The sequence below is a fragment of the Amphiura filiformis genome, chromosome 11, assembly GCF_039555335.1.
Source record: "Amphiura filiformis chromosome 11, Afil_fr2py, whole genome shotgun sequence".
Classification (NCBI taxonomy): Eukaryota; Metazoa; Echinodermata; class Ophiuroidea; order Amphilepidida; family Amphiuridae; genus Amphiura; species Amphiura filiformis.
In genome coordinates this window covers 9,471,776-9,499,438 of record NC_092638.1, presented here as the reverse complement: position 1 = coordinate 9,499,438, position 27,663 = coordinate 9,471,776, and the positions used below count along the sequence as shown (strand labels likewise).

Below are 27,663 nucleotides of genomic sequence, written 5' to 3'. Positions count from 1 at the left end.
CCACGAAAAAAGCATATTCCCAAAATTTCAGTTGATTCCGATATTGCGTTTGCGAGTTATGCATGATTATGTGTATTACACTGCTCCATAGACAATACGTTGTAATTTCGTTCTGGTGCACCAGAACGAAATTCAAATTTCACGATATCTTTGCTAAACGAATTAATCTGCAAGAAATATTTTGTACATAAACATTATGTAGCCAGAGGTTTCCAGTGATATAAAAATCTCAACTTTTTTGAGAAAAGTGGGGGATGAGGCTGTGGATCACGAAGTGCCCCTTTAAATAATGTAACGCTTTAATATAGCACTGCCCCTCTGAACATTCTGGTTCGTATAAAATGCTATATACGAGACTACTAGGTTTCGCCATAGCCTCATTGTAAGAAAGCGCAACAAATATTTCAATAGAAACAACACGGTAATAATTGAACGATGTATTTTGAGATAAGGCTATTATTGATGCTTCATCAGTGGCGGTAGAACCGCACGTGTATGTCGAAATCTGCCAAGAAATAACACTGAAAATGACGGCTCATTTTAATCCGCCGGACATCCAAGACAACCCAGAAGGCTGGGGACCTTGTGCAGTTCCAGATCAATTCAAAGATATTCCATATCAACCCTTTTCTAAAGGCGATCGACTCGGAAAGGTGAGTGTATTTTTCCCAGCCACCATTCATTCCACACACACACAGTGACACAGTGCACAGAAGCGTAAAGCTTACCAGATGGACGAAACTGGCTGGCATTTTATGGCTGGAGAGCTCTCTGCACTGGATATACATATGCATGTATGGGCGTTCCACCCTCGCTATTATAGGGACTTAATTTTTATTTTTGCATCAACGTTTAGTTTTGTATCATCATGATCATGCATGCATGGTTAGAAATTTGCCAAAAACACTTTTAGACTATAATTTTATTACGTATTTCTTGGCCATGGTGGAACACTGAGCAACGCTTGTAGCTTCACGAAAACACGCGAGCGTACATCGCTATCGACAAGCGAATTTGACCTCGATCGTGTGCATGTACATTAAATCTGTGCATGCACGGTTAGATTAAGTTCACTACCTATTTCACAGATACGCATGGATATTTTTTTCGGCCATGTTTTCTAGTTTCGAGAGCGGGACCGAGACTCAGGCTAGCAAATGTCATGTGCCTCGCGTTGCGCAGCTTCGATAAGCAATGCATTTCATTCACCAGAAAAAGTTGCAGCATGCCGTCAAAAATATAAACAAATAAACAGACGCCGCCTGCTGCCCAAACGATGACGTAACGACCATTTTAAACATACAAAGACATGGTTTAGTAAATAACTAGTGTATTAAAATGTAATAAAACATACTTTATGCGTTTGTATCATATTTTTCTGTGTGTTTTCCTTTTTTGACCAGTATATTTGAACAAATTGAAAAAAATGTGGTAACAAGGTCAAGGTCAAACCACTTTGGTTTAATGGGGGGTGGGAGGGTTCAATTCCCCCATATTCAGGCAATCAAATGACTCTGACCCCCTCAAATGAAACCCCAGACCCCAAACACAAGGAATTTCCCTTAATATTTTGTTGTTGTCACATTTTCAATCATCACAATGAGTCAAGTTCACCTTGCCCCCATGAAATTTATTAAATTTAAAGACCCCACTGGAACAGACCCCCTACTGCCCCATGCCTTATGGAAAAAACCCTATTTAATTCACATTGACTGCCCCTGGTTACGGATGGTGTCATCTTTTATTTACAGTCATTCAGTCATTTAATAAAGGATTTATCTTGGATTAATCAACCCAAAAATGTCAGTCGGCACAAGTGCATCACTGTGCAAGCAAGCACAGCAAATCATATCCAATGTATGGGATTATTTCTTAACAAAGGAAACGGAGCAGCTAAGCTTTGGACTTCCGAAAGATAAGAGTGCTATCCAGAACACTATGGAAGCAACCGGGATTAAATCTAGGTCAACCCTCTACAAGATTAGAAAACATGGACCTAAATCTCCAGTGAAAAGAGGACCCAAAAGGAAGCGGATAGTCGACAGCGTAGATGATTTTGATCGAGGTGTTATCAGGCGGCTAATTAGCAATATGTACATAGAGAAGAAGTGGCCAACAATTAACTCAATATATGATGAGGTCAAGATTGCAATCAACTTCCAAGGTAGCAAGTCATCACTAAGAACAATTTTAAAAGACATGGGCTACAAATATAGCAAGAGGCCGGAAAGCCTTGCTAAAGAAAGGCCAGACATTGTTGCCAAAAGACACGACTACCTGAGTAAAATGAAACAAATTAGACAGCTTACCAACTGCCCTGTCGTGTATTTAGACGAAACATTCCTCCACCAGAATCATACAAAGTCCAAATGCTGGGTAATTGCTGGATCAGGAGGATTTCTTATTCCAACCGGAAAGGGAAGCAGGTTAATTATTTTGCACGCTGGGTCAAAAGAAGGATTTGTTGAAGATGCTCTCCTTTCATTTCAATCCAAGACGGGATCTAGTGATTACCACGATGAAATGAATGGCAACGTTTTTCTGGAATGGTTTACCCATCAATTTCTGCCAATATACCCCAACACACTGTCATCGCTATGGACAATGCACCTTATCATTCAGTTCAGGAGGAACGAATACCGACGATGAACACAAAGAAAGCCGAAATGCAAGAGTGGCTAACAGCTCAAAATGTAGATTGGTGTCCAACCATGATCAAGGTGCAGCTTTATGCACTTATTCAGATGCACAAACCAAGGTGTACGAAGATGGTCATTGACGAACTGGCAAGATCCCATGGTCACTATATTCTGCGACTGCCCCCTTACCATTGTGAGTTGAATCCTATCGAACTGATTTGGGGGCAAGTCAAAGGTGACGTTGCAACAAAAAACTCAACGTTCAAGATGGTAGACGTTAAAAAGCACCTTGAAAATGCACTAGCAAATGTAACGCCTGAAAATTGGGCTAAAGCCGAGCAGCATGTCATCAAACTTGGAAGAAGAAATGTACAATAATGAAGTCAGAATTGACACAACACTACCGGAGGACCAATTGAACAGCTTCAGATTCCAAATTGAAGTCGACGATAGCAGCAGCGAAGAGTCCGACTCGGACTCTGAAGATGACGATGCCTATGCCAGTGCACCAGAGTTCCCCGCTTGGAGTTTGAGTGAAGTGTAAACAGGTAAGTCAGATTATAATTTACAAATTGTCCTTACAATTACATGAAATTCAACATGCATGCACATGATCATCATAGGGTAGTGCGCTTGTACACAATGTTTTTCATGATTTACTTCATTGATTTTGAATAGTGCAAATCCTCGACCTGCTGACCAGTCGAGTACGTGTCGCATAAATAATCCTACCTGCAAAAAGCAGTCATTTCTTCTGCACTGCAAGTGCAAGTTGAGCTGCTCACAAATACACAATATGCAATCGATCCAAGGTTTATCAAATCAGTTTGTTTATTTTAGATTTGCAAGTGTCACTTTCGCAAATACGCGAGTGACACTTGCAAGTCACACAGTAAACAACAAATCAACTCGACGAGGCATGTTTGAACTGCATTCTTGAGCTAGCTCATGCACTCAGCTCCGGTCAACTGCTTCGCTTTTCTCGGATTTTACAGCATATCATAGCGCATACATGTTATGATAGTAATCCCAATCATCATCGAGTGCTCATAGAAGCAGAAACATCTAATATGATCCATGAATTGGTGCAAATATTGTAAATGATCCATTAAATTTCGCCAACATCGCGGTAAAATTATTTACATCTTCCACATGTCTCTGTACTGTACGCCAGCCGTATATCGGCCTGTATTTTAAAGTACGGCGATGTACGCGATGACCTCTGTCAACTAACCAATCACATAACGGCAGGGTTAAGGTCATCAATGATCGAGGTCACTGCGCCGTACAGTGTATAGACGCTTAGTACGCTACATGGACGCAATAGAAGTGTTCCAGGTTGGCCAAGAAATTCGTAATAAAACAGTAGCAAGCAGGCTAGTCCTTGACCTTGTCTTTTTGAGGCGAGTGAGAGCGATCACTCGCCTAAAATGAAGCTGAGGAGAGCTTTTTATCGCTCGCCTACATTTGCATGTTTGGTGTAATACTAATACAAGTGATTTATCACTCGCCTACAGCTCACCTGACAAGTTTTGAGGAGAGTGATTTGTCACTCGGCAGCATTTTTCAAAAGACAAGGCCTGGACTAGATAGACAAATTATTAAATTTGTGTACATCATCATGGAACATTCAACTACGCTTGTTACTCTGTGACTAATCATGCTAATACACAAGCGTACAGCGCTACTCTACGGGTCTATATTGCGAGGTTATCTGCGTACAACAGCTTTACTAATAATATACTACGCACAGCCACTCAAAGAGTATGTCCACGATGTACACGAATTAAGTATTTTTTCTATACTATATAGTCAAGGTTTAATTTGGAGGGCAAATGAGGGAAATTTATGGGTAAAAAACTAGTAGTGGGGATTATATGCACTTTCAGTTTCCTACGCGTTTGAATGGGAATTGGATTGCGTACTTTCCCAATGTTTGATGAGCATATTTGTCTAGTTCCAATAATTGGAACTCACGTCACGGCTCCGACCGTGAGTTCCAAGGAGCTATGTGTATGTGCCGCTGCGATTTAGCGTGCATTCATCACCATATTCACATACATGTACACAGTTGTGGAGTGGACTTTTCGCTGCTCATAAAAATCACTCAAAATCATCTTTTAAAATATTTTTTGGACTAAAGCTGATGAATAGAATAAGTTGAGCAATCACAGATGACATACATCAGTGACCCAGATTTCTAAAGTGAGTATTTTACTAGATATAGTTATACTAATGCAAACTTGCCAAAATAAAACCCTGGAGGCACCTTACGGGAGTATCTACAACTTGAGAACAAGTCCTGAAACGTTCGAAATTTGTAGTTACTACAACTAATATTTGTCCAATATTTTGAGAAGTTGGCGTCAAATTTTCTATTCTATATTGTTTTCAGTTTTGTAATAATGTCTTTTGCCAATACATGTTTAAAGTTGTAATTTTGTGTTTTTGATCGCAAAGATCGGATATTTTTATTCGATTCGAATTCTGCACCCTTTGCAATCTCGATCCTTAATTTTGTTTCAGCCGAGTCTTAAATAAGCAAGCACAATAAAGTTGGATCTGGATCTGGAAGGTACAAATGTAGGCCCTCAATGCTTCCTGATTGAAGCCAAACGAGAGGGTACCACTTAAAGTTGGTACCGTACCACTTTTATATACATTGATGAAATTTTAAAGAATTTTTTTCAAGTTTCTGACCTGCTCAAATTGTTAAGTGTGTGTGTATTTCCCATTGACATCCAAAATGGCGTAAGCCAGTCCTAAATTACATATAGGTACGGCGTACGTATAGGACTGGCAAGCGAGTCTAGTAAAAAACACTTGAGGTCAAAACAACTTTTCAAAAACAAGTGAAAATTACCATTTTTATACTTTTTATAGGGAGGTTTTGTCTCAAAAAATACTTTTAAAAATAAAAGATTTTTTTTTAAGTAGTGTTAGACCCTAATTTTTTTCTTCAAAACTGGATAAATTTGTATGTTTTAATTACTTTTGCTCTTATTGAACAGCTAGCAATGTATGTTAATTCATTATGTCAACATATGTCATTTGAAACAATGAGGTGATGCATTATCATATTGCAAAGGATTCTGGGAAGGGTATGATACCTTCTCTGCCTGCGAGTTTTGAGCCAGCGCTAACCACACGGTGTACGTAAAACGTATGTATGTGTCAATTGTACATCAACATCAAGGCATTAGCCAGAGGGGTGTCCAGGTGTCATTTGGATGCCCAGTTTTTAATTTGGACCACCCTAAAATTCTGATTTTTTTATAATGGAGTGAATAAGAAGTGGACACCCTGATTTTGAAGAATAAGGTTTTTTTGACCATTTTGGACACCCTAAAGACACCCCCATTGATCAACACATAGATTGACGTTTAGAAAGTTGTAATTCGGGTAGACCTAAATTAGGATTCAATCAACATTATTTATTTTTACTTCTGTTTTATAAATACAGGTCTCTGACTGGACAGGGGCTACATACCAAGACAAGAGATATCTAGGTAAGCAATTACACATGTACCGTAGTGTGCTCTATATTGATGATATGTTTGTAACACAGGATCTGCCAAAATCAGGGTCAGAATTTTGGCGAGAATCCCAGAATCGATTCTCCCAAAGATTCTCGTATTTTTAAGAATCAAAATGGTTTATTTTTCAATTTTAGATAATAATTTGTAACACATAAATTGGGTATAATTTTGGTTGGAATCGATCGATTCTCACAAAGATTTGCGTAAGAAGATTGAATGTGAATAAAAGTTTATACAGCATACATTTAACAGAATGTAAGCGGCATTTGTCTGATTTCAGACATTTTGCTTGGATCTTCCCTGTACGAAAGTCAATAGGGAAATACACTTTTTTTTATTCAGGCAATGTTGAAGCAGTTTCAAATTTTGAGAAAGCCTGGACGATGTACTTGTTATTTATTTTACTTGGCCCAATGACAATCAGTTTTGAAAAGAGATACCATAGTCTTATCTTAACACTGGCTGTGCCATCCATTGTGGTGGTTTCTTCATGGGTGTTTGTTATGAGCCCATAAGGGTGTAAAAGTGGATGCATCTTATTTTTGGCCATTTACTGAAACAGAAATTGTAAGTACAAAAAAATGTATCCATTGTATTCATTTATTTTCCAGGCAAATACAATTCCCAGTTTGGTTCAGGTCAGCAGTACACCTATTACCATGAGCAAGACGAGTCAACGTTTCAGCTGGTGGATACATCAAAGACACAGAAACCAATTTACTTGAGGAATCGTATGCGTTTCACCCAGGTAACATGGACAGCTATTAGACATCTAGGCTTTATTTACTCAAGAAATTTAGGACAGTTTACAATATAAACTTTCTCTAGTTTTTATTTTGTGAGAGGCACTGTAAATTGAGGTATTCCATTTGAAATCGGCACAGCCCTATGAAAGACCTTATAATCTTTCACACAGCAAGTGTGAATTCCAAATGTGGTAAACTGAAAAGGCTACTCCATTTGAAATCCTCTCTGTGGGAGATTAACGTCATGTCTTCCATAGGGGTGTCTGGATTTCAACCGGATTAGCCAAAGTTTAATGAAAATGCCTACAGGTCTAAAGTATGATCTACACTGCGACAATTTTAACCAGACCTTTTGCACACTACGTGGGCTCCTTAGTGTTTGGTAGGAGATACTACCAGAATCTGAGTGTATTCCATAACCATACCATGTTTCAGACAACTTTTGAAATTCAGTTGGCCCTCGGGCCGAAAGCCTGTGAAAATTGAGAAGGGCCTATAGAGGTTCAGACCTAAAGACCCGATTGGGCTGGAATTGTTTGGCTTATTTCCATATCCCAGCAAGCTATTTATGAAATAGTATGCTAAATTCTTGATTGATCTGTTAACATGACTGCATTATGGCTATGTGTGTATATTGAAAAATTTGAAGTGTGATAAGGCCAAAAAAAAAAAATTGTTTGCTTGCCCTCGAATGGATTTTAAAAATTGGGTCGGTCGGTCGGGAAAAGTTTTTTTTTTTTTTTTTTTTTTTTCTTTCCGCTTCCCAGAAACAGACATGGCGAATACCGAATGCAATTAATGGTTCAAGCATTTCCGTAGCAGCAACATCACGCCATGGTCTAGAACTGGCTCAGTTCCTCGGACTACGGCGGCCGAGGGCGCGCGAAGCGCGCCCAACGAGGCCGTGAAGCGGCCGAGAGGGCGCGCGAAGCGCAGAGGACTACTTCCAGCGGGTACTGGTCACGGCACTGGGTCCAGGGCTAGCCATGGTCCAGCATCTGTGCTCGCCATGTTAGCACTACTCGTGTTGTGTCCGCCATGTTTAAAGTGAAATCATATTTATACCAAGCGATTTGTGCTCTTAATAAAAGTAGCCTCAACAAACATGTTGAACAAAATAGTGCAATGTTACTTTCTAGTCGATACGAACAAATCTAAATATTTATAAACAAGAAATGAATATCTGGTACAACTGTTTTCAAATTTTATCTACTTTTACCATATTTTAACATCTGCTATATTTAGGCCCCGGCAAAAAATGCAATTTTTTGAAGTAAAAAATGAGATCCAAAGTATTGAAAAGCGAGATTTCCCCCGCAAAAATGGCACAAGAAGCTTTAAAAACGCCCCCGAAAATACGAAAATCCGAAAAATAAAAATACTGTGGCCTGCCCTCTGTTGTTCAGATTCGGTCAATGTCAACAGAACTGAAGTGAGAGGATGTGCTTCCTTTACTGCCTTGTCGTCAGTCGGCAAAAAAGTGACAAAAATTTGACCTTGAATCATGTTTGATAGTCAAAATATTCCAATAATTCAATAAATATAACAATATTTAGCCTAAACTTGAACTCATTTGCAATGAAATGTCATTTTTTATTAAGTAACGCATGGCTTTAGCACAGGCAATGTGGTTGCAATGCTGTTGAATTCTGCACTCTTTTCCGATGTTGAAGTTCATTTCGTGGAATTCAATGGAGTTTTATGGCATAAAGCAACATTTTTATAATAAGTATACTGCTTGGGAACTTTCATAAAAAGCGAGATAATTGGTTAATAGCGAGAATCACGGCGTGAAAAGTTTTTCAGACGAAAGATACATGCCATTTTTGGGAAAATCGCAAAAAAAAAAAACTTTTTTCAAAAAAAAAAAAGTTCTACGGTCGGAACCGCCGAGACGGTCGGTCGGACGAGGGCAAGCAAACAACTTTTTTTTTTTGGCCTAAGGGCCCATCAGGCTAAGGGTAATTTTGGATTATTTTCATTGCTTCAAACAAGTTTAGTGACATGCTAACAAGCCTCATGCATTTTCAAAATTTGGCAGTCGGAATGGTACATGCCAAGGATGTTCCTCTTCAACCCCAATGGCAGATGGCATGATACGTTCTTCAGGAATGTAAATACTTTCTTAGTAAAGCAGTAATTATGATATATTTTTCTTATTGTTGATTTCAGCGTAATCTTCGACGAGACCGGGAGCGACGTGAGCAGCGCCAGCAAGCTAACATGCAGACCTTGACCAAGGCACAGAAGGAACGACAGAGGCAGGTGCGGCGACTTCAGAAGCAGTACGGCAAGCGCAGGTGGCCAGAAAACAAACAACATGTGAGTTCACTTTCTCCAACAAAAAGTACTACAATATATTGCAAGTAAAAATTGCGGGAAGAGCTCATAGCACTGCCGGTAGCTGTACTGAAAAGCAGCAACTCTGCCCTCCTATTGCTGCGTTTGTGCCCTCTCTTCTTGACCCTGGCCACACCGACGAAGCAGGCGTCCCACCCTGTAATAAGGTACCTCTGACCAAACCACCCTCGGGAGTTGGGATTAATAGCCTGGACCCTTCATTTTCGGATGGAAATATGGCTAAATATGGCATTTAAATCGACCTCAGAAAGGATATCCGGTTCTGGGTGAAATATAATAATAAATTTGGGGATTTATAGTGCATGGGGCAAGAGCAAGACCCACCTTAATTATTTTACGACATGGGGCATGCAGGATTAGCTCCCTGCATAACGGATAAACCAAGACAATAAGGCAGTTAGGTCCTTGTCCAGGGGAATTTCAAGTTGTTTCTCAAGAACAATTTCGAACCTTGCCACACCAAGGCTTGAACTCGGGACCTCTCACACCGGAGTCTGATGCCTTATCAATTGCAGTAACCTGATTATTCATCATTCGTATATTCTTTTCCTATTCTATAGGCACCTCCTAAAGCTCGCAATGCTTCAGTGACAGTACGATCTGAATGGGCTGTTGTAGAAGATTTGGATTTCCTTCGTCTCAACAAACTCAAGTTGCCGGATATGCCGGAACCAGAAGACCTGTAAGTAACAGGGGTGTGATTTTTTTCGGATTTCGGATTTTTTGGGATTAAAAAAATTCGGATTTTCAAAAAAAAAAAAAAAATTATTTATTTATTTATTTATTTATTTTTATTTTTAAATTTTTTCCGCTTTTGGAGTGGCCCTGGACCAAGAGCTAAATGCTTAACAGAGATGTCACATTTCCGGAATTTTCAGTTTCCAGATATGAGAAAATCTCCAATTTTAAAATGAAAATTCCTTAGAACCCTGACTGGATGATTTATAGACACACTGTACTGTGCAAAAATGGTGATGCAATTTCTCATGTGTATGTGAATGATATGATACTGGAAGTATGTATTCACAGATAATTAATGTTTTTATACTATAAAGTGAAGTATTTTAACAGTTTCTCATTTTTGCAGTTTACCCCATGAAATTGCATCTCCAGTGGTGCTCAAGTGTGTAAAACCCCTCTGGCTTCGGGGGGCTTCGCCCCCTCTACAGTTCCCCTCTGTGGCAACAGGGGCCCTTAAGCCGGCCCCTGGACCCCAGCCGCAGACGGGCGAGAGCTCCGCTCGCTCGCATAATTTCATTGCATTGGGTTTTTTTCAAAAAGCACCAATCACACCCCTGAAGTAAACAAAACTTGAAATGGGAGAAAATCCAAGAAATCGAGAAGGCAAACAGTTTTTAGACGCTGATCTGCTTTGTTGCATGGCACAGCAGTTAATTAACTTGTAGTCATAATAATGATTGAACCTAGTCATAGCATATAAAAACAGGGAAAGTCATTTTCAACTGATATATATAACTGTGTCATGCTAAAAGTAAAAACAAGGACACAACATCCAATGAGGGAAGCACAAGAATGCAAAAGGTATAATCACAGTTAACAACCTGACATTTTGAAGAGATGAAACTTGAACTGTAAATTACTTGACCTCTACCTACATATGTTATAATTTGCCAGTGATGTGATAAGTTATCCCTGTCTGAAGTAAAATAGAATTGTGGACAACATGAAATTCTGAGGCAAACTTTTTGACATTAGCAAATGCATGGAGTAGTAGGTCTGATGATGCGATGCAGCCAACTAAATGCCAATAATAAATGATTTGCGAGGCATTGTTGTCTCACAATGACATTAACTAGCGTGGTGTTAATATATGATTAAGCAATCTAATATTGAATTGAATCATACTTTAATATGTGGGTTTGTATGAATTTGTATTTGTTTTGATTCGTAGGAAGAAGTGCGGCGAATTGGAGTATTATGATAAGAGTTATGATAGAGTTACTACTAAGCTGGAGAAGAGGTTAGCCAGGGTCAACCGTCTCTTCCACAAAGTCACTACTACAGATGATCCTGTTATACGAAAGGTTAGTGAGCATGGTAGGGTTACCAAATTGGAATGAATTTCACTGGTTTGCCAAATTCCTGATGATCCCTTCAATATACAAATATTTTGTATCTGCTGGACAGGGCTTCCCATGATATCAAATAGGTATACCAGTAAACTTTTTTGACCTCTGACCTACACAGTTTGTCAATGATGTGATAAGTTATCCCTGTCTGAAATAATAAGAAATTGTGGACGACTGGAAGTAAACTCTGAGACAAACCTAGATTCCAGTGGTAAAACTTTTGAAATGTAATGTCTTGCCTTTTGTACTTAAAGCCTATATAACTAGTTTTGGTAGTTTGTTGAACTGACCATGAGCATGCACTAATCAAAAGTGCTCTCCTCAAGGTCTATAAGTGCACCATATGTAGGGTGGATGGGAGCAGATGCACAGCTCCTTATAAAAAAAATTATGTTTGCATAATTACGATCTGCTGATACTCAGCTCCTCCCAGTTTGAAATTCTGCTGCAGCCAGGCGGCGGATGACATGATCGAGCCGGCAACTTGTGAAACCGCCCGGCCGTATGGCATTCCAATATAGTCGGTTAGTTTTGTGGGGTTCATTATCGAACCCCAACGGTTTTAGCTTGTATTTATATTATTTATCAACATAGGCCTATTTGTTTGTGATATTTCAAGCGTTTTAAAATTTCAAAATAATCCCATTCAATTACATGGTTGACGATGAAAATTTACTGAATTTAGAGAATGCAATGCGGCCACCACCTGGCTGCAGCTTGGGCCTACTCGGTGTGAAAGGAATCCTGCTTTCTAGTTTGGAGTCTTAAGTTTGCGATGATAGAGACAACATAAGATTCTCAAGCCTTTTTGCCGAATTTGATGGGAGTTAGATCAAAACACAGCACAAGAAAAGTTCTTTCTTGCAGGGCCAAACATCAGAATTATAATTTTGTGACCGTAACAGTTTTCTATGATGAGTTTCACATATTATTATTCTTAATTCTTTATATTTTTGTGTTGTTAATTGTACAGCTTGCTGGTGAAGGCAATGTGTTTGCTACTGATATCATCTTAGCTACTCTCATGTGTTGTACAAGGTCTGGCTATTCCTGGGATATTGTAGTACAGGTAACTGTGTGTGGGGGAATGGGGTGCGTTTACGTCGCCAGGCAAACAAGGACCTACATAAGGATACACATATGACAAATGATGACACACCTCCCACCGTGGACGTCCTCGGTCTATTGGATATAACCAGGACATCGCAAATAACGTAACTAAAAATGCATTTAAAACGGGTCCATCAATGGGGGGGGGGTATAGGACGGGCCCATGGTTGGATAGAAAGTCTGGTGTGTGTGAGAGAGTTCCACTGTTTGTCGATTAAGAACGGGTGTGTGAGTCCTGGGTTAGATAGTATTAAATCATATGCAGAATGAGGTCCACGTTTTCCTGCTACGCGAGTGGATGTGTGTGTGGGAATGGGGTGTGTATGTGCTTGTAAAAACTCTCAATCGAGGACATTTTCCTATGGTAAAGACTATTTCTACATAGCTACCCATATTACGTATTGTATATTTTGTAATTAAGTGCAGGGTCTTCTTGGAGATCAGTACAAGATGCTGAAGAGGTTACCCAGGATAAATAAAGAAGAAATAAATAAATAAATAGACAGGGTAAAAAATGCTAAAAAAAACAACCTGGGAAATCAATCCCTTATTGGGTTTATACCCATTTGGATAGTAAAAAATATGGAGTGTGTTTTCAAAATGTTCCCAGTTAATGCGGACAAAAATGTGTGTGTCCCCGGGTGTTACTTGTGTGTCCCCGATTTAAAATCTATATAAATTTTTGAGATATTAAAAGTCAGATTTAAAATTAAACATGACTTTTCATTTGAGCTTCTCTCTTTAGTTGTAAAAACTATCAATATTTAATGTAGAAATGTATTTTTTGTAATTTTGAGAACAAAGTACAAAATGTGGTTCAAGCATGCATTTAAATATATTTGTTCACCAATCTTTGCACAAGAACAAATGATAATAATGATACAAATGAAACGGAATAATCCGAAATAATTAGGGTGATTACATAACTGATGCATGCTTGAACCATATTTTTGTTCTCAAAATTACAAAAAATGACTTAGGCAATTAGCGTAGCAGGCTGACGATATATTAAACAGCCATTTTCCCTGTTGACTTTACACTATGAATTTGATTTCTTATTTACAGCATATACAAGGGAAACTATTCTTTGACAAGAGAGACGACTCTGAATTTGGTGGGTTATTTATAATTACCGTATTTCACAAATAGTAGCCCCCCCCTCAAATAAACGCCCCCCCCTCAAATAAACGCCCCCACCACTTTTTTTCAACCAAGATGTTTCAAAAATGCCGATATTTCCATGCCATCTTGTGTAGTAAGCTTACCAAGTTCCCCACATGGTCGATAATAGCGTCAATAATTGGCGAAAATCTGGATTGGAAACCCGGAAGTGAGCCAGAAGTCTGTGTTTCTAGTTCATATTTCATCATTTTAGCGGTTTTTATCCTTCTAAAATTGACCTTGAATAAACGCCCCCCCCCCTTGGGAAAATGTAACGCCCCCGGGGGGCGTTTATTTTACGAAATACGGTATGTCATAGTTTGAACCCAGAGAAGATATCTTACCCGTCCCAGAATCCTTTGCAACATGACGTAACACTCCTATTACTATGCACAGGTTGCCCTTTGTTTTCATGTTGAGAATAGACTGGCTAAACAGGGGTAGATAGTAAAGAAATAAACATATTTTATAAGATATGGATGAGCTCTTTTCATTAAGGTACATTTTGCCACTATCTACCCATGTTGCACTAGATAGCAAACCAGTACAGAAAATTGAAATTGAAGAAATGCATTATGGGAAGTGTAAGATTATATCTTCTCTGGTTTGAACCATTTTATAATAATTTTGGTGATAAATTTAGCAATCACTTAAATAAATAAAATAAATTTTGGATTTATAAAGCGCCTTTCTCCAGATCTTAGAGGACTCAAAGCGCTGTAATTTCGCTGGAATGGTGAATCATCACAATCAGATCGCATCAACTAGGTTGCTGCCGAACAGCGCACACCTATCCGCATTTAGATTGTAACATCCACCAATTATCTGTGCAGCTCCCCAAATTCCATTGGGTGAAGGAAGTTTTGATAACCAAACAACTAATGTTAACTTTTGCATAAGTTCAGTAAATAAACATGGAGCCGTATGTAGCAAACTGATATAATAAATTAAATTGAAAGAATAAGCAAATCTGAGCCGGTGGGTTCATTCTTTGACTACCGACCTACATAGTTTGTCAATGATGTGATAAGTTATCCCTGTCTGAAATAATAAGAAATTGTGGACAACTGTAAATTCTGAGGCAAACTTGTGATTTTTGTACAGCTGGTGCAATCTTTAGTGTTATAAGCTTCACACTGTGTTCACATGTGTCGCAATGGGCTATGCCAGTTGAAATCCATACACCCCCTATGGAAGACATAACCTGAATCTCCCACACAGGGAGTGTAGATTTCAAGTGGAGTCACCCATTCAGGTAATCCCATCTTAAATTCATACTCCCTGTGTGGAATATTAAGGTCATATCTTCCACAGTGGTGTATGGATTTCAACTGGAATAGCCCAATGCCTGCTCTTTGAGGAGGCCTGTACACAGTCTCTCCCGGCACTCACAGCAGTGACACATGGATGTGTTACTGGTGCAAGTGACATGTTTAGATGATGTTACCTGCAGCAGTGACATCTGAACAGTCTCTGCAATTCACACCTATTGGAGCTAAATAACAATATGTATCATATCAGTAAGTGACTGTTGTTGTGTGTCTGGATGAAGAGAATAGGTCTGAATAGGTATTTTCCCAAGTAAACCTAGCACACTGACCAAGGTCAGATGGACTTGTGGTTTGTAAAGTGTTGAAATCAGTCATAATTGGGTGTGATAATGCTCCTCTTTGGGGGTCTATTACATCCTTTAGAAATCAAATGATTGTAATTGTATCTGGATAATCTGTTGCCTTGATACTTAAAGATCATGTTTACATTGTTAATTTCTTTGCGACTCTCATTTCTGTAGGTGTGACGGTCAATTGAAAAGAGGAAGTTATGGCCAATATTTTACAAGTGTTACTTGGTAGGGTAACACTCTTGGCAGCCATGTTTTTTAATGGTTTTAGATGTTACTGCATGCAGTAACATTGTAAAATTTGACCTCAAATTGACCTCATTTGAAGGGCGCCGCCAAAATATGGACTGTTGTGTGTTACTTGTAGCAGTAACAAAAGTGTGTTACTGCTGTAAGTGCTGGGAGAGACTGGTACAATGAAAGACCTTGCACTGAATGTCTTACAGGCTCAACAATGTGCCCAGCAATGGTTTTCTTTAGTGAGAGGACAGAAAAGAAGCAGCAGCATCATTTCATGCTGTTTTATAAATATGATTTTCTGGTATTGCTATTCACCTTTATGGTAAATCCCATATAAAACCTTTGTGGTAGACCTCTGACGTCGTTACACCAATGCCCACGTTGTTACTGCGCACTTCACCGCTTTCAAATGCACAGTAACAGTGTTCGCTAAGTAATATGCATGTCGGCGTAATGTCAACAAAGACATCTCGGGTCTACCTGCATAGGCTTATGGGATTTACTGTAAAGGCGAGTTGAAAGTACCTTAATAGAGTGTGCTTTTTCTGATCCTATGAAATTTAATTTTCCTTCCATCCTTTCTTGATTCAGATTTACTGACGGTGAATGAGACCGCCATTGAGCCACCGCAAGAAGAAGGCAACCATATGAACTCACCGCGTAATTTAGCTCTAGAGGCAACATTCATCAACCATAATTTCTCACAGCAGTGTTTAAAGATGGTAGGTACTATTTGTTTGTTTGGCTTATAATAGATGGAAACTCATAACATTGTATATTGATATAGTACGGCATGTACGCAGCTTGGCGCAGCACTTGTGCTAGTTACGCGTTGCCTGGCTGGCGCACGCTTATGTGAATTTAAATGTCTGTAAGTTGGGACTTTATTGACCTACACAGTAACAAAATACGATATTTTTTGCCTATTATACACATATTTGTAGCAAGATATTTAAAAAATGGAGCCAATGTCATTTTAAAACTCAATGGATATGTGGTGGGTAATCAGTATTGGTAGTTAAATCCCTGTGCGAATAACTCTGGGTTTGTCACTCTGCTATTTGAAGTCAATGTTTGTCAGTGATGTAACAAGTTATCCCTGTCTGAGGTAACTATCAATATGAGGAGAACCAGTGTATTTTCTGAGACAAACATTACATTCTTCATGGCACATAAAAATATTCTGGGTTGGTTGTCCTGAGCTCCGGTCGGTGGGGAACCCTACAAAAACTAATATTTTTCCATTTAAGAAATGGATTCTTTAATTGTCAAAAGTATGGGCATGTTACATCAGTGTAAGAAATCTGGGAGAAATTTGTTTTGATTTTGATCTTTTTCTTCCACAGAATGGAGAGAAGCATAAGTTTCCACTGAAGAACCCATTTGTATCTGAAGATGATGATACACATGTAGCATCAGTAGCATATAGGTAAGGTGGTTAGTTTGATGATATTATGTTGGGAAAGAAGTTTTAGAATACATAATGTTTGCATAATAACAGATGCATAGAGAGGTATATACTTGGCCCAATGAATTGGTTAAATTCCAAAAGTTTGAACCGTTCAGAATGGATTTTGTTCTTTAATGTATTCGATAAGATGCAGACATGTGTAATTTGTTTGCCAATGATGCAATAAGTTATCCCTGTCTGAGGTAACTATCAATATGAGGATAGCAAAGTAATTGTCTGAGGCAAACTTGGCTTTTAGTGAATATTTTCAGTCATCCAGTTGTTAGAATCACAAGGTTTTGAATTAAATCAAATACTGGAACTTACATTTTTTTGCAACTTGCTACGTTGCATCTCAAAGTGTCACATGACCAGCCCAGCGAGTCAGTTGCCTGATGAAGTCTGATGGTTTCAGACGCAACATAGCAAGTTGCAAAAAAATGTAAGTTCCAGTATTTGATTTAATTCAAAACCTTGTGAAACTTGGCTTTTATTTTGACATATTTGTCAATGCCTGCATGGAAAGCATCAATTGGCTAATTTTTACGAAGTATACTTCTTCATGATTGATAACACCGGCATAGCCTATTGAGTTTTTACTATCCAACTGTGGACACACATGTTTGCATTTTATTTCACCTTACCATGGACCTGCAGTCAGTGGCTCTCATGGGCTATTTCAGTTGATATCTATAAACCCCCTATGGAAGACATGATAATCTCCCACACATGGGGTGTAAATTTTCAGGTAACCTCATTTGAAAATCACACTCCCTCTGTAGAAGATGAATGTCATGTCTTCAACAATAGGGGGTGTATTTCAACTAGAATAGTTCAGAAATGTGTTCTTTTGCTGTTTTGGATCTAGAAACCATCCAGGAACCATTGATACCTGCAGTTCCTGTGCATCCGCAATTACACAGAGATTTCTCATGTGTATGTCCTAGTTTGCCAGTGTTTATTTCTAGACTGCTGCCCTCATTCATCAACTGTCTAAGTTGGCGACTCAGAATACTATGTGGGAAAAAAGGGTCGGACTTTGCAACAGGATTCTTGTTGCATTGAGGTGACGTCCAAATTGACCTTTTGACCAAGTGTGTTATTTTTAGAACTTCAGAGCGCACTGAGACTGAGGTCCAAATTGACCTTTTGACCGAGTGTGTTATTTTTAGAACTTCAGAGCGCGGTTTTGTAGCAACGTCATGGTACACAGACACTGCAGTTTGTCCACTTTGAAGTAAGAAGTAAAGTACACAGTAAATTACGCAATTTCGGCGTGCCGTAATGTCAAAAGGAATAAACACACTGCTAGCCGCACATAAATGCAGGAGCGTTTTAATACACAACGCACGATACGCTAAACCAAAAAGTGGACAAACTGTAGTCAGTTGTGCTAAGAGAATATTTTCATGAGTCTGACACGTTATGAACTGTAAGTTACACAGTTGTCACTACGAAGCATAGTACATGTGCAGTGTAGACGACTGATGGATTGAGTCTAGTTTACATCACCCATACACGATAACCATTTCCTCCCTTGTTTCTTGTGTAGGTATCGTAAGTACAAGCTTGGTGAAGATATCAACCTGATAGCTAGATGTGAACATGATGGTGTAATGGTTGGCTCTAATGGGGAGACACAATTTATTAACATCAAAACACTCAATGAATGGGACCCAAAGGTGAGATAATAATACATTGTGAAAATATGTTGGTGGATACAGCATTTGAAACAAGTTTTTATCTTGTTAGTTGTGATTTCTTACGACTAGTCCAATAAAATATCCACTTACTTGCAGACGTTTCGGAAACTGTCAGTTTCCTTTATCGATGCTATTGATGTAATGACGATCTGTATACAGCTGATGTTGACTGCTGCCTAGCAACTGAGTTGCCAGTTGATTTCTTGTCAGTTATCAGATCGTCAAAAACGTGACTCAAGTTGTATTGCCCCTCGTCTCTGTTCATGGTGTTGCCCCGCATTCTGATGGTGATTGCCTCTTTGATCCACCTTTTATATCTGTTGCTCTCTTTGCCCACGATCTTTGCCTCATCCCAGTCGATTACATGATTGTTCTCCACCACATGGTCTGTGATAGCCGACTTATGAACAACAGACTGCGATGCCTTTCTCGTGGCTCTTGTTTTGATGTTGTCTCCGATTTTCTCAGCCTCAGTCTTATGTTCGTCAAGCCTTTTCCCGAATTTCCTGCCTGTCTCCCCGATGTAAGGCAATACAACTTGAGTCACATTTTTGACGATCTGATAACTGACAAGAAATCAACTGGCAACTCACGTAGAGTCACGTTGCTAGGCAGCAGTCAACATCAGCTGTATACAGATCGTCATTACATCAATAGCATCGATAAAGGAAACTGACAGTTTCCGAAACGTCTGCAAGTAAGTGGATATTTTATTGGACTAGTCGTAAGAAATCACAACTAACAATTCTACTATGAACAGTCCTGATGAATTTGTTCAAGAAGTTTTTATCTTGTTTTTGTTTTTAAGTATCCTGGTGGCTTTAACCACAGCAGCTAAAGGGAGTATCCCATCATGCATTGCAGTCTATCTGCTTGCTCCATAGCAAATGTATGCAAAATATAAACAAGAGCCACTTAAATATTGAGAGCTATGGATAGTTTCACAATACTTAAGAGATCATATTTTTTCAAACAAAAATCTAAGCTCCCCTGATATAAGTGAGTAATTTAAAGTTGAAGTGAGAAATTTTGTGTACACTTTCTATGGCATGTGCAGTTCTACTATGGTACTGCAGAGCATGATGGGATACACCTATCAGCTACTGTGGGCTTTAACCATAATGTGCAGATATTGAAATGTTGCATTTTAGTATTCACCCATCTGTCTGCACATTCCTGCAATGCAACTTGCTCTTGTAGCGAAAACCCAACCCAGTGTGGAAAAGACTTGGTATCTGTGTGCATTAGCTTCTATGTATGAATGTGATAAAAGTTCAGTACGGTACCCGTAGATCAAAGACCTGTTTTTGATGTAATTGTATGCTGCATACCTAATGCACCTTGCCCTTACCTCAGGCCAAACATAAATAAAAAAATATCGTTTCCATGTACAATCTTCATAAATACTTGCAGTGCCAACGTCCATATTGTAGTTTCGTTAAGGTCCTTCAGCGATGTCTGATTGCTCTTCCTGATTATCACATAAAAAGAACTAGATCAGGTGTTGCTATGCAGTGTGAGCGGCGAATGAGGTGCTGACATGACAACGACATGAGTTAATTAGCCAATCAGAACCCCATTTCCTTGTTGATGCTGTAAACTGCACCAAATCACTGAAGAACCTTGCCAAAAACTATAGGCCTATTTAATAATTTTGTCCAAGTCACAGATTTGATCTAACACTAAAACCCTGTATATTTGTGGTGTGCACAAATCACATTAGATCCAAGTCTTTGTCCTGTCCAAAGAGAATACTGGAGTTTGTCTATGATGTTATTATATAGTTATCCAGGTCCTATGAAATATGTGAGGATTGCATTGATATAGCTGAGACAAACGGAACTTTTTGGTGGGATAGGGTGTATTTACGGATACGCAGCTGTTCCATATCCAACTAAAGATGAGCAGGGCATACTTAATTAATTCCCTGATCCAAACAAACAGATGGCTAATGACATTGTCGGTACCCATCATTTTGTTCTTCGCCCCAATTGTAAAACGACATGATCAATATGTCCCTGACCTGAACCGACTCAGCGGTATCCAGTTTCAACCTGGAGATTCACAACACTTCTTGGACCAGTCTGGTATCAAGACTATCATGACATGTTAATTAGATGAACTGAGCAGAGTCAGGCTTACAGTACATACATGGATGTAACTGTGCACTGTTATTTCACGACTCCGCAGCTAGCAGAGTACCAAGACCTTTTGAATTTATAGTTATATACTTTGTTTGTCATTGTTACAGTACATACATGGATGTAACTGTGCACTGTTATTTCACGACTCCGCAGCTAGCAGAGTACCAAGACCTTTTGAATTTATAGTTATATACTTTGTTTGTCATTGTTGTATTTATGGATATAAATACTGACATGTTTGCCATGGACCTGGACTGAATTCTCTTGATCGTTGAAAAAACAACCCGACCCAACTCAACCTGTTGCTGGAATCCCCAACCCTACAGACCAATAATTAAGCAAAATAGCCTACAAATTATTACACTTACCAGTGATGGCATTTCAGCAACGCAGTCTGAGACCTTGAAACAGAGAGGATTGGGGTATGAGATCGAGACATGAAGTCCAGAGATCAACACTAGTCAAAACAGCAAGATGGTCTCCAGATCTAGAAACTCCATGACTGACATATTTAGAATCATGCAACACTATATATTACATCATGCAACACTATATATGCCTAGAGTGAGCGGCTATCACATTGCATCCAAGTCCTTGTCATGTCCAAAGAGAATCTCTGTTGTTTGTCTGTGATGTATATATTAGTTATCCAGGTCCTAGATGAAATATGTGAGGATTGCATTGATGTAACTGAGACAAACTGAAAATGGTATAATGGTCTTATTATTTAGTCCTAGCTACACCCATTCTAACTATTCATTACATCCTTGTGACATCATTCTCTCGCCACCCACTGACCAAAGACACAGGCAGTGGTTAATGCAAGTTTGAATGTGGCTATGATTGTAAAATGTAAGAAGTTTGCAATGGTTTGGGGGCACTGTGATCAGGGAAAGAATGAAAAGTATAATGATGTTATGTTTTTTTCTTCAGTTAATAATGTATGATTTGATGTGTTGATGTTTTCCAGGTGAGTAACACACCCGAATGGAGGCAGAAGCTTGACTCTCAGCGTGGTGCTGTGCTTGCTACTGAACTCAAGAACAACAGCTTCAAGCTCTCCAAATGGACTGCATGTGCACTGCTGGCTGGTTCAGATCACATTAAGTTTGGGTAAGAGATTAAGGATATTGGCTTTTAAATCATGGACTTAACATGGAGGACATTGGTTCTGATCATCCCAATTTCTGCCCACCATATGGATATTTTGAAAACAGTTGGAAGCTGTATTTTATCGCTACCTATGTGAAATTAAAGGTTTGAAATGTGCCAATATAAAACTTATTGGATATGCGATGGGGAATCAAACTTATTCAATCAGTGCTGAATGACTCCATGTTTCTTAGTTTTTGTTAATTGAATGTTTGTCAATGATGTAACAAGTTATCCCTGTCTGAGGTAACTATCAATATGAGGAGAACCAGTGTTTTTTTCTGAGACAAACATTTACATTATTGATGACACTTAAAAGTAAAAGGTACACTTGGCCAAGCAAAGATCTACTTTGTTGTCACAAGTACTTATTTGTCTAATTGACACATTCATGGTATTTAATATCAAAGCCTTCCCTGATTTATGTCAGATGTTGCAGTCATTGACGTTGCCAAGTGGGTCATCATTCCTTGGTATTGATAATTATGACCAGATTATCATTCCTTGGTATTGATAATTATGACCAGATCCGATCCAATCAGGCTAAAGTCGGCAATAATGAAACTGAGATACAGGCAAAATGTGAGGAGAAAAAATCAAAAAATCAAAAACATAAGAAAATGGACATATAAAAGGTTCATAACTTTGCTACCAAGTATTCAAGATACCTGGGGATTCAACATCACTAAGTGTATGCACGGAGCAAGTTATTAATGGTAGTAATTCAATTTGCAAAATTTCCAACTTTAGCCTGAATGATTCAGATTGGGTCACAATAATTGTGCTCTTATCTATGCATCTAAAATTTAATACAAGTTGTGTAGAATCTTTTCACTTGCAAACCATTTGAATATGTAATGTGCCTGTAAGTTGTGACAGCCACTTATTAAATTCTCACAACGATTTTTCATATTACAGATACGTATCCCGAGTGAACCCGCGTGATTCTTCCAAGCATGTCATCCTCGGTTCCCAGCAGTTTAAACCCAGCGAGTTGGCCGCACAGATCAACTTGAATATGGACAACGCATGGGGTATACTGCGCTGTATCATAGACAAATGCTTCCGATTGAAGGAAGGCAAATATCTCATTCTCAAGGATCCTAACAAGGTAAGAAAAATAACGAGGGCATAAAGCAATGTGAGGTACAATTAATATATGCGAGGAATCAGGAGCAAATGATGCAAGCCTTAGAAATTATGATTTACATGACTTTATGAAGCTCGGCAAACTGACACATGATACATTGAGAGAGCTCAAAAAATTAGGACTCAGTGGGGTTTGAACTCCTGATCACCAGTGAACCCTGGACCTCATGATCAACTGTGACGAGGTGAGATTGCCCTGTACCAACTGCTGTGAACTCAGGTAGTCCAGTGGTATAACTCTTGACCAGTAATCGTGAGGTGCAGGGTTCAAATCCCGCTAAGTCCTGATATTTTTTCTGCTCTCGGTTTTTATGTATCAGTTACATGTTTACATGAGCTTCATGATGCCAAGGTAGGAAAAACTTAAATTTGTATGGACTCCTCATTCATTTAATGTGCTAATTCTATGATTTAGTTTATCCCAAGTTTAGTAGTGATGTCAGTGCTTTTTTTCTTTTTCACTATAAGTGTGCCAGCAGACAACCCTTGTATGCGTATGGTGTACATTTAGTGCGATTAACTTACCATGCATGATTCCATACTGCAACCAGCTAAATTGGCACCCTACGTCACTTTTGCTCAATTTATTTTGCTCAATTATACTATACAGTCAGCTCATCGTAAGAGGTTCTCCTGAACCCATATTACAGGTTTGAGCTTTAAATGACTTAAAATACCCCAAATTAAATATTGCAGTACTTTCTCCTTCATAAGGTGATGATTGTCTATGATGTTTACAAGTTATCCCTGTCTGAGGTAAATATCAATATGAGGATAACACTATTGTCTGAGACAATCATGAGTTTATAATTAGTATCTGTTCCGACACCTCATGCATATTTTCCTGGGTAGGCTATGTTCACTGGACTGGATTAAACATTAGCACTACAGCCCTGTAATATTGATTTTTCCAAGTAAAATGTTAACACTTATTTTAATACATCCAAAGGTCCAGGGAAATTAAAAAGGTGTCACTGGTGCTGGAATAGATAAATAGATCCCATATTACCATTACATAATCCACTGAAACTGGGATTTTAGTATTTACTAAATGGTTCACAAGTTCTCCCAAGATTTTAACATAAATCAAGACGTTTTTTTATGGAATTATAAATGATATTGGTAGCCTAGTTTCGTGTTTCAACACGCTCTCAAAATGTAAACAAAGCCAATTGTCAATGTCAGATGTTGGTGCATGGGGGAATGATGTGGTCACAATGGCTCATTATGTAAGAAAATATGCAGATTTAAAAGTTGCACACTCTAAAGTTTAGTCTAGAATATTGTGCATGCATTGTGAGAGTACAATTTTCCAAACTACATCTTTTCTTATATAATGAGCCAATGTGACTGAGTGCACTGATTTTGTGATATCGTAAATTGGACCAAGGTTGTGAAACATAAATGCTACCAATACCTTTGATATAAATTTGTTTATTTCGTCATCAACTTTTCGATTATTTTATTAAGTCCTAGGGGGAACTTGGAATTTGTGAACCCTTTATAATAGGCACCGGAGTTTCGCGCGATCGCGCAAAAAAAGAAAAAAAATCACGATTTTGGGGGTCCATCGCGATTTTGGTGGTCCATCATGAATTTTGAGAATTTTGCCAACACACTACTTTTCAATGTAAATTCACCAATAATAACCTTTTTACAACATAACAGGCTTCCCGTTAGTGTGGCCATTGCATCCAGATAATAAAAGCCCCAAAATTTTGACCCACCTGCTGAGAATTGAAGTAAATTCTGCAATATTTGTAAATGCAACGTCAGGAAATCGTGCACTTTTTGCATGCTTTCCGAACGATCGCTGGCCTGATGGTGGGGAAGTCCCGATTGATTTGTTTACAACCAAGCACGTGCCGCTAACGTGCGGTTAATGTTTATTTAATTATTTATCACAACCTGACAATATTCAATTTTTAATATTTTAAGTTTATTTTCTCATAAATAATCTAGGTTTCCTTTATTAGTATTATTGTTACTTTGGCAAAACGGGGTTGCTGATCCCGAGCGGCGATGGCGGGTTAAGTTTGGGTCGATAGAAGACCAGGGTGGTGATGGCTAAAAGTAACTGAGACTTCACACAAGATGTACATAATCATTCAACGTTCTTGTTCTTTTCTTGGTTCATTAACATCACAATATGAACATGATGAAAGTACTCTCAATATCTCCAATGTTTAAGCTTACTGTACAAAATCACACAAAAATCACTCAGTCAATCGTCCCAAATCATGCTCTGCAATCACAATATTCCTCTGCAATGTCAATGTCACCTCATTATTATGATTTGATATGATTTTCCCGTGTATAAAACGGTTTTCCAATCAAGTTTCACATTGTAAACACACTCGCAAGCAGCCATCTCCAATTCACGTGCAATCAAGGTCAAAGGTTACTACTAAAAATAACAGCTTACAGGCGCACACCACTAAATTGAATGAGCAGAATACCATTTTACTACATTACGATGAATAAAAGCAATTTTAAAGACAAAATCCAAATGATAACCCCTTTTTCGTATTATTTGTGGTAGCGCGTGTTTTAGTTTTTGTAGCATCAACAACACGTTAATTTAAAAAAAGAAATGCGGAAGTGAAAGAACGAACGAAAATTGCTCAAGATTGACAGACTTTGCTCATGTTTTTGCACCTGTTTTTGACCACGTTTCGGACCAAAACTGACACAGAAATGAGAAAAATTATCATAGCGAACGGAGATGGAATATCACGGCGAAAATGCACTTTTATTTTTTTAACAATCAACATTTGATGAGGTGTAGACCGCAATGCCCGAATACGTGTGTATCGTCATAATCGTGAATTTAAATACTGAAAACGATTTTCGCTTTTTGACTTGAATTTTCGCTTGATAAAAAACCGGCCGCGCATGTTGCCGTTGTAAATCGCGCGAAACTCCGGTGCCTACTTTATAATGATATGGAGCTAACATTGTCCTAATATTATCACATATCAACAGATATTGATTAACTTTTAATGATCCATTTGGTTTGTTTCTTCAGCCTGTTATTCGTATCTATGACATCCCAGACAACACATTCAGCAGTGATGAAGATGAAGAGGAGGATGATGATGATGAAGAAGATGAGGATGATGACGATGCTGATGGTAAGTTATATGATAAACTGACTAATGAAGGTGCCATTATCTGACCCAGTTCACACCTTGTCAAAATAGTTCGCCCTGGGGACTTGTCCCCCCCCCCCCTTTCATAGAAGTATTAGTATGAAATTGGATGAAACTTTCATTCATTAAAATCATTTGAGTGTTGAGTCGCAATGTTAGTGCCATGCATGCTACGGGTCATATTTTTACCATCCTTAATAAGCGCCTGCTGCAAATTGATTTGGGGCACTAATTGGGCATAAATGAGTAAAACATGGTATTATATACTGCTCCTGACAAAGTTACAGGTATTCAGTTTTGTTCTTGTTAGTAGAATGGTAAAGTTTGGTCTACTACTAGGCTACAAGGATTCTAATATTTTGCAGTAAACTTTTGACAAGCGCGCACTAATGTGATGTTATGCAAAGTCGGAGCTAACAACGCATACGGCACCAAGTTCTTTCATAAATTTCCACTCGGCAACAGCAGATCGCCTCAGCAAATTTCCACGTGGCAACAACAGCAGCCAATCAGAGACCAGTGTGTTTCAACATCAAAGGTTTAATGCAAAATAATATAAGAATCATATTCTTCTTGTACATGTTAAAGTTCAGTTTGCCAGTGATGTGATAAGTTATCCCTGTCTGAAATTGCAAGAAATTGTGGACAGCTGTAAAATCTGAGGCAAACTCGAAACATTCAGTTTAAGACTATAAGGACATATTTGATGGATTCAGTGCCAATGGGAATGTGTAAATTTGTCAATATCAGAATATCATGACCCTGGTCTTAGTAGGGAGAGTCAAGGAAGTGGACCATCATTATAATCTAAAGCCCAAATTTAAAACAAAATTGTGCAGTTTTTACTAAAGTTTCCAGATAAGTTTGCAATAATAAAACTTTTCAACTGGAATCACTTTTATCAGTCCTAACATTTTAAGCTATATTCATTATGCCAAAATAACCTTGAAAAGGGGCAATTGATACCAATGGCAAAAAATGTGGCCCCATGTTTGCGGCACATCCTTATATGGTCATTTGTACCGAGTAACCTCCCTTGTGTCAGACTATTGAAATATATTGTTCTTGAGTCATGATGCAAAATTCTTTCTTTGTTTTCCTTTTTCAGATGAAGATGCATAAAAATATACCAATGGTTCAACCACCAATAGCTCATCACAGCATGATAAAGAAGACAACCAATAACTCTTATGAAATTTATTGTCAGTACTTCAAACATCGTCATCATGTAAACAGAAGTGACAAGATCAAGCACTATGAGCCATTTGTCAAACAATATCAATATTCATTTAAGGTGGCATAACACCCCTTGATAAATTTGTGACTATTTTTGCATTTTTCTCACAAAATAATAACACACTGGTACCAAAAGTTATGTATATTATAGGGGCAAGGAATCCAGTTAT

General features: G+C 38.5%; 1 protein-coding gene and 8 non-coding genes across 9 annotated transcripts; all 9 read left to right on the top strand.

Annotated features, from left to right (window-relative positions):
* Positions 1-450: 450 nt before the first annotated feature.
* LOC140164327 (eukaryotic translation initiation factor 3 subunit D-like) lies at positions 451-27,663 on the top strand. The gene is made up of 15 exons (XM_072187603.1): positions 451-653; positions 6,103-6,148; positions 6,790-6,926; positions 9,097-9,246; positions 9,846-9,967; positions 11,198-11,330; positions 12,349-12,444; positions 13,551-13,599; positions 16,099-16,229; positions 16,854-16,936; positions 18,510-18,639; positions 21,775-21,917; positions 22,875-23,067; positions 26,134-26,239; positions 27,366-27,663. The coding sequence occupies exons 1-15, from the start codon at positions 528-530 to the stop codon at positions 27,377-27,379; spliced, it is 1,659 nt and encodes a 552-aa protein (XP_072043704.1). The 5' UTR covers positions 451-527; the 3' UTR covers positions 27,380-27,663.
* LOC140165211 (small nucleolar RNA R38) lies at positions 10,912-10,988 on the top strand. Its single transcript, XR_011860655.1, has one exon. It is a non-coding gene; the product is annotated as a small nucleolar RNA R38 (small nucleolar RNA).
* Positions 11,493-11,573, top strand: LOC140165215 (small nucleolar RNA R38). The gene has a single exon (XR_011860660.1). It is a non-coding gene; the product is annotated as a small nucleolar RNA R38 (small nucleolar RNA).
* LOC140165209 (small nucleolar RNA R38) lies at positions 14,657-14,733 on the top strand. The gene has a single exon (XR_011860653.1). It is a non-coding gene; the product is annotated as a small nucleolar RNA R38 (small nucleolar RNA).
* On the top strand, positions 16,580-16,660 carry LOC140165213 (small nucleolar RNA R38). Its single transcript, XR_011860657.1, has one exon. It is a non-coding gene; the product is annotated as a small nucleolar RNA R38 (small nucleolar RNA).
* On the top strand, positions 17,125-17,205 carry LOC140165214 (small nucleolar RNA R38). Its single transcript, XR_011860659.1, has one exon. It is a non-coding gene; the product is annotated as a small nucleolar RNA R38 (small nucleolar RNA).
* Positions 22,167-22,248, top strand: LOC140165212 (small nucleolar RNA R38). The gene has a single exon (XR_011860656.1). It is a non-coding gene; the product is annotated as a small nucleolar RNA R38 (small nucleolar RNA).
* Positions 23,825-23,903, top strand: LOC140165207 (small nucleolar RNA R38). Its single transcript, XR_011860652.1, has one exon. It is a non-coding gene; the product is annotated as a small nucleolar RNA R38 (small nucleolar RNA).
* LOC140165210 (small nucleolar RNA R38) lies at positions 26,850-26,926 on the top strand. The gene has a single exon (XR_011860654.1). It is a non-coding gene; the product is annotated as a small nucleolar RNA R38 (small nucleolar RNA).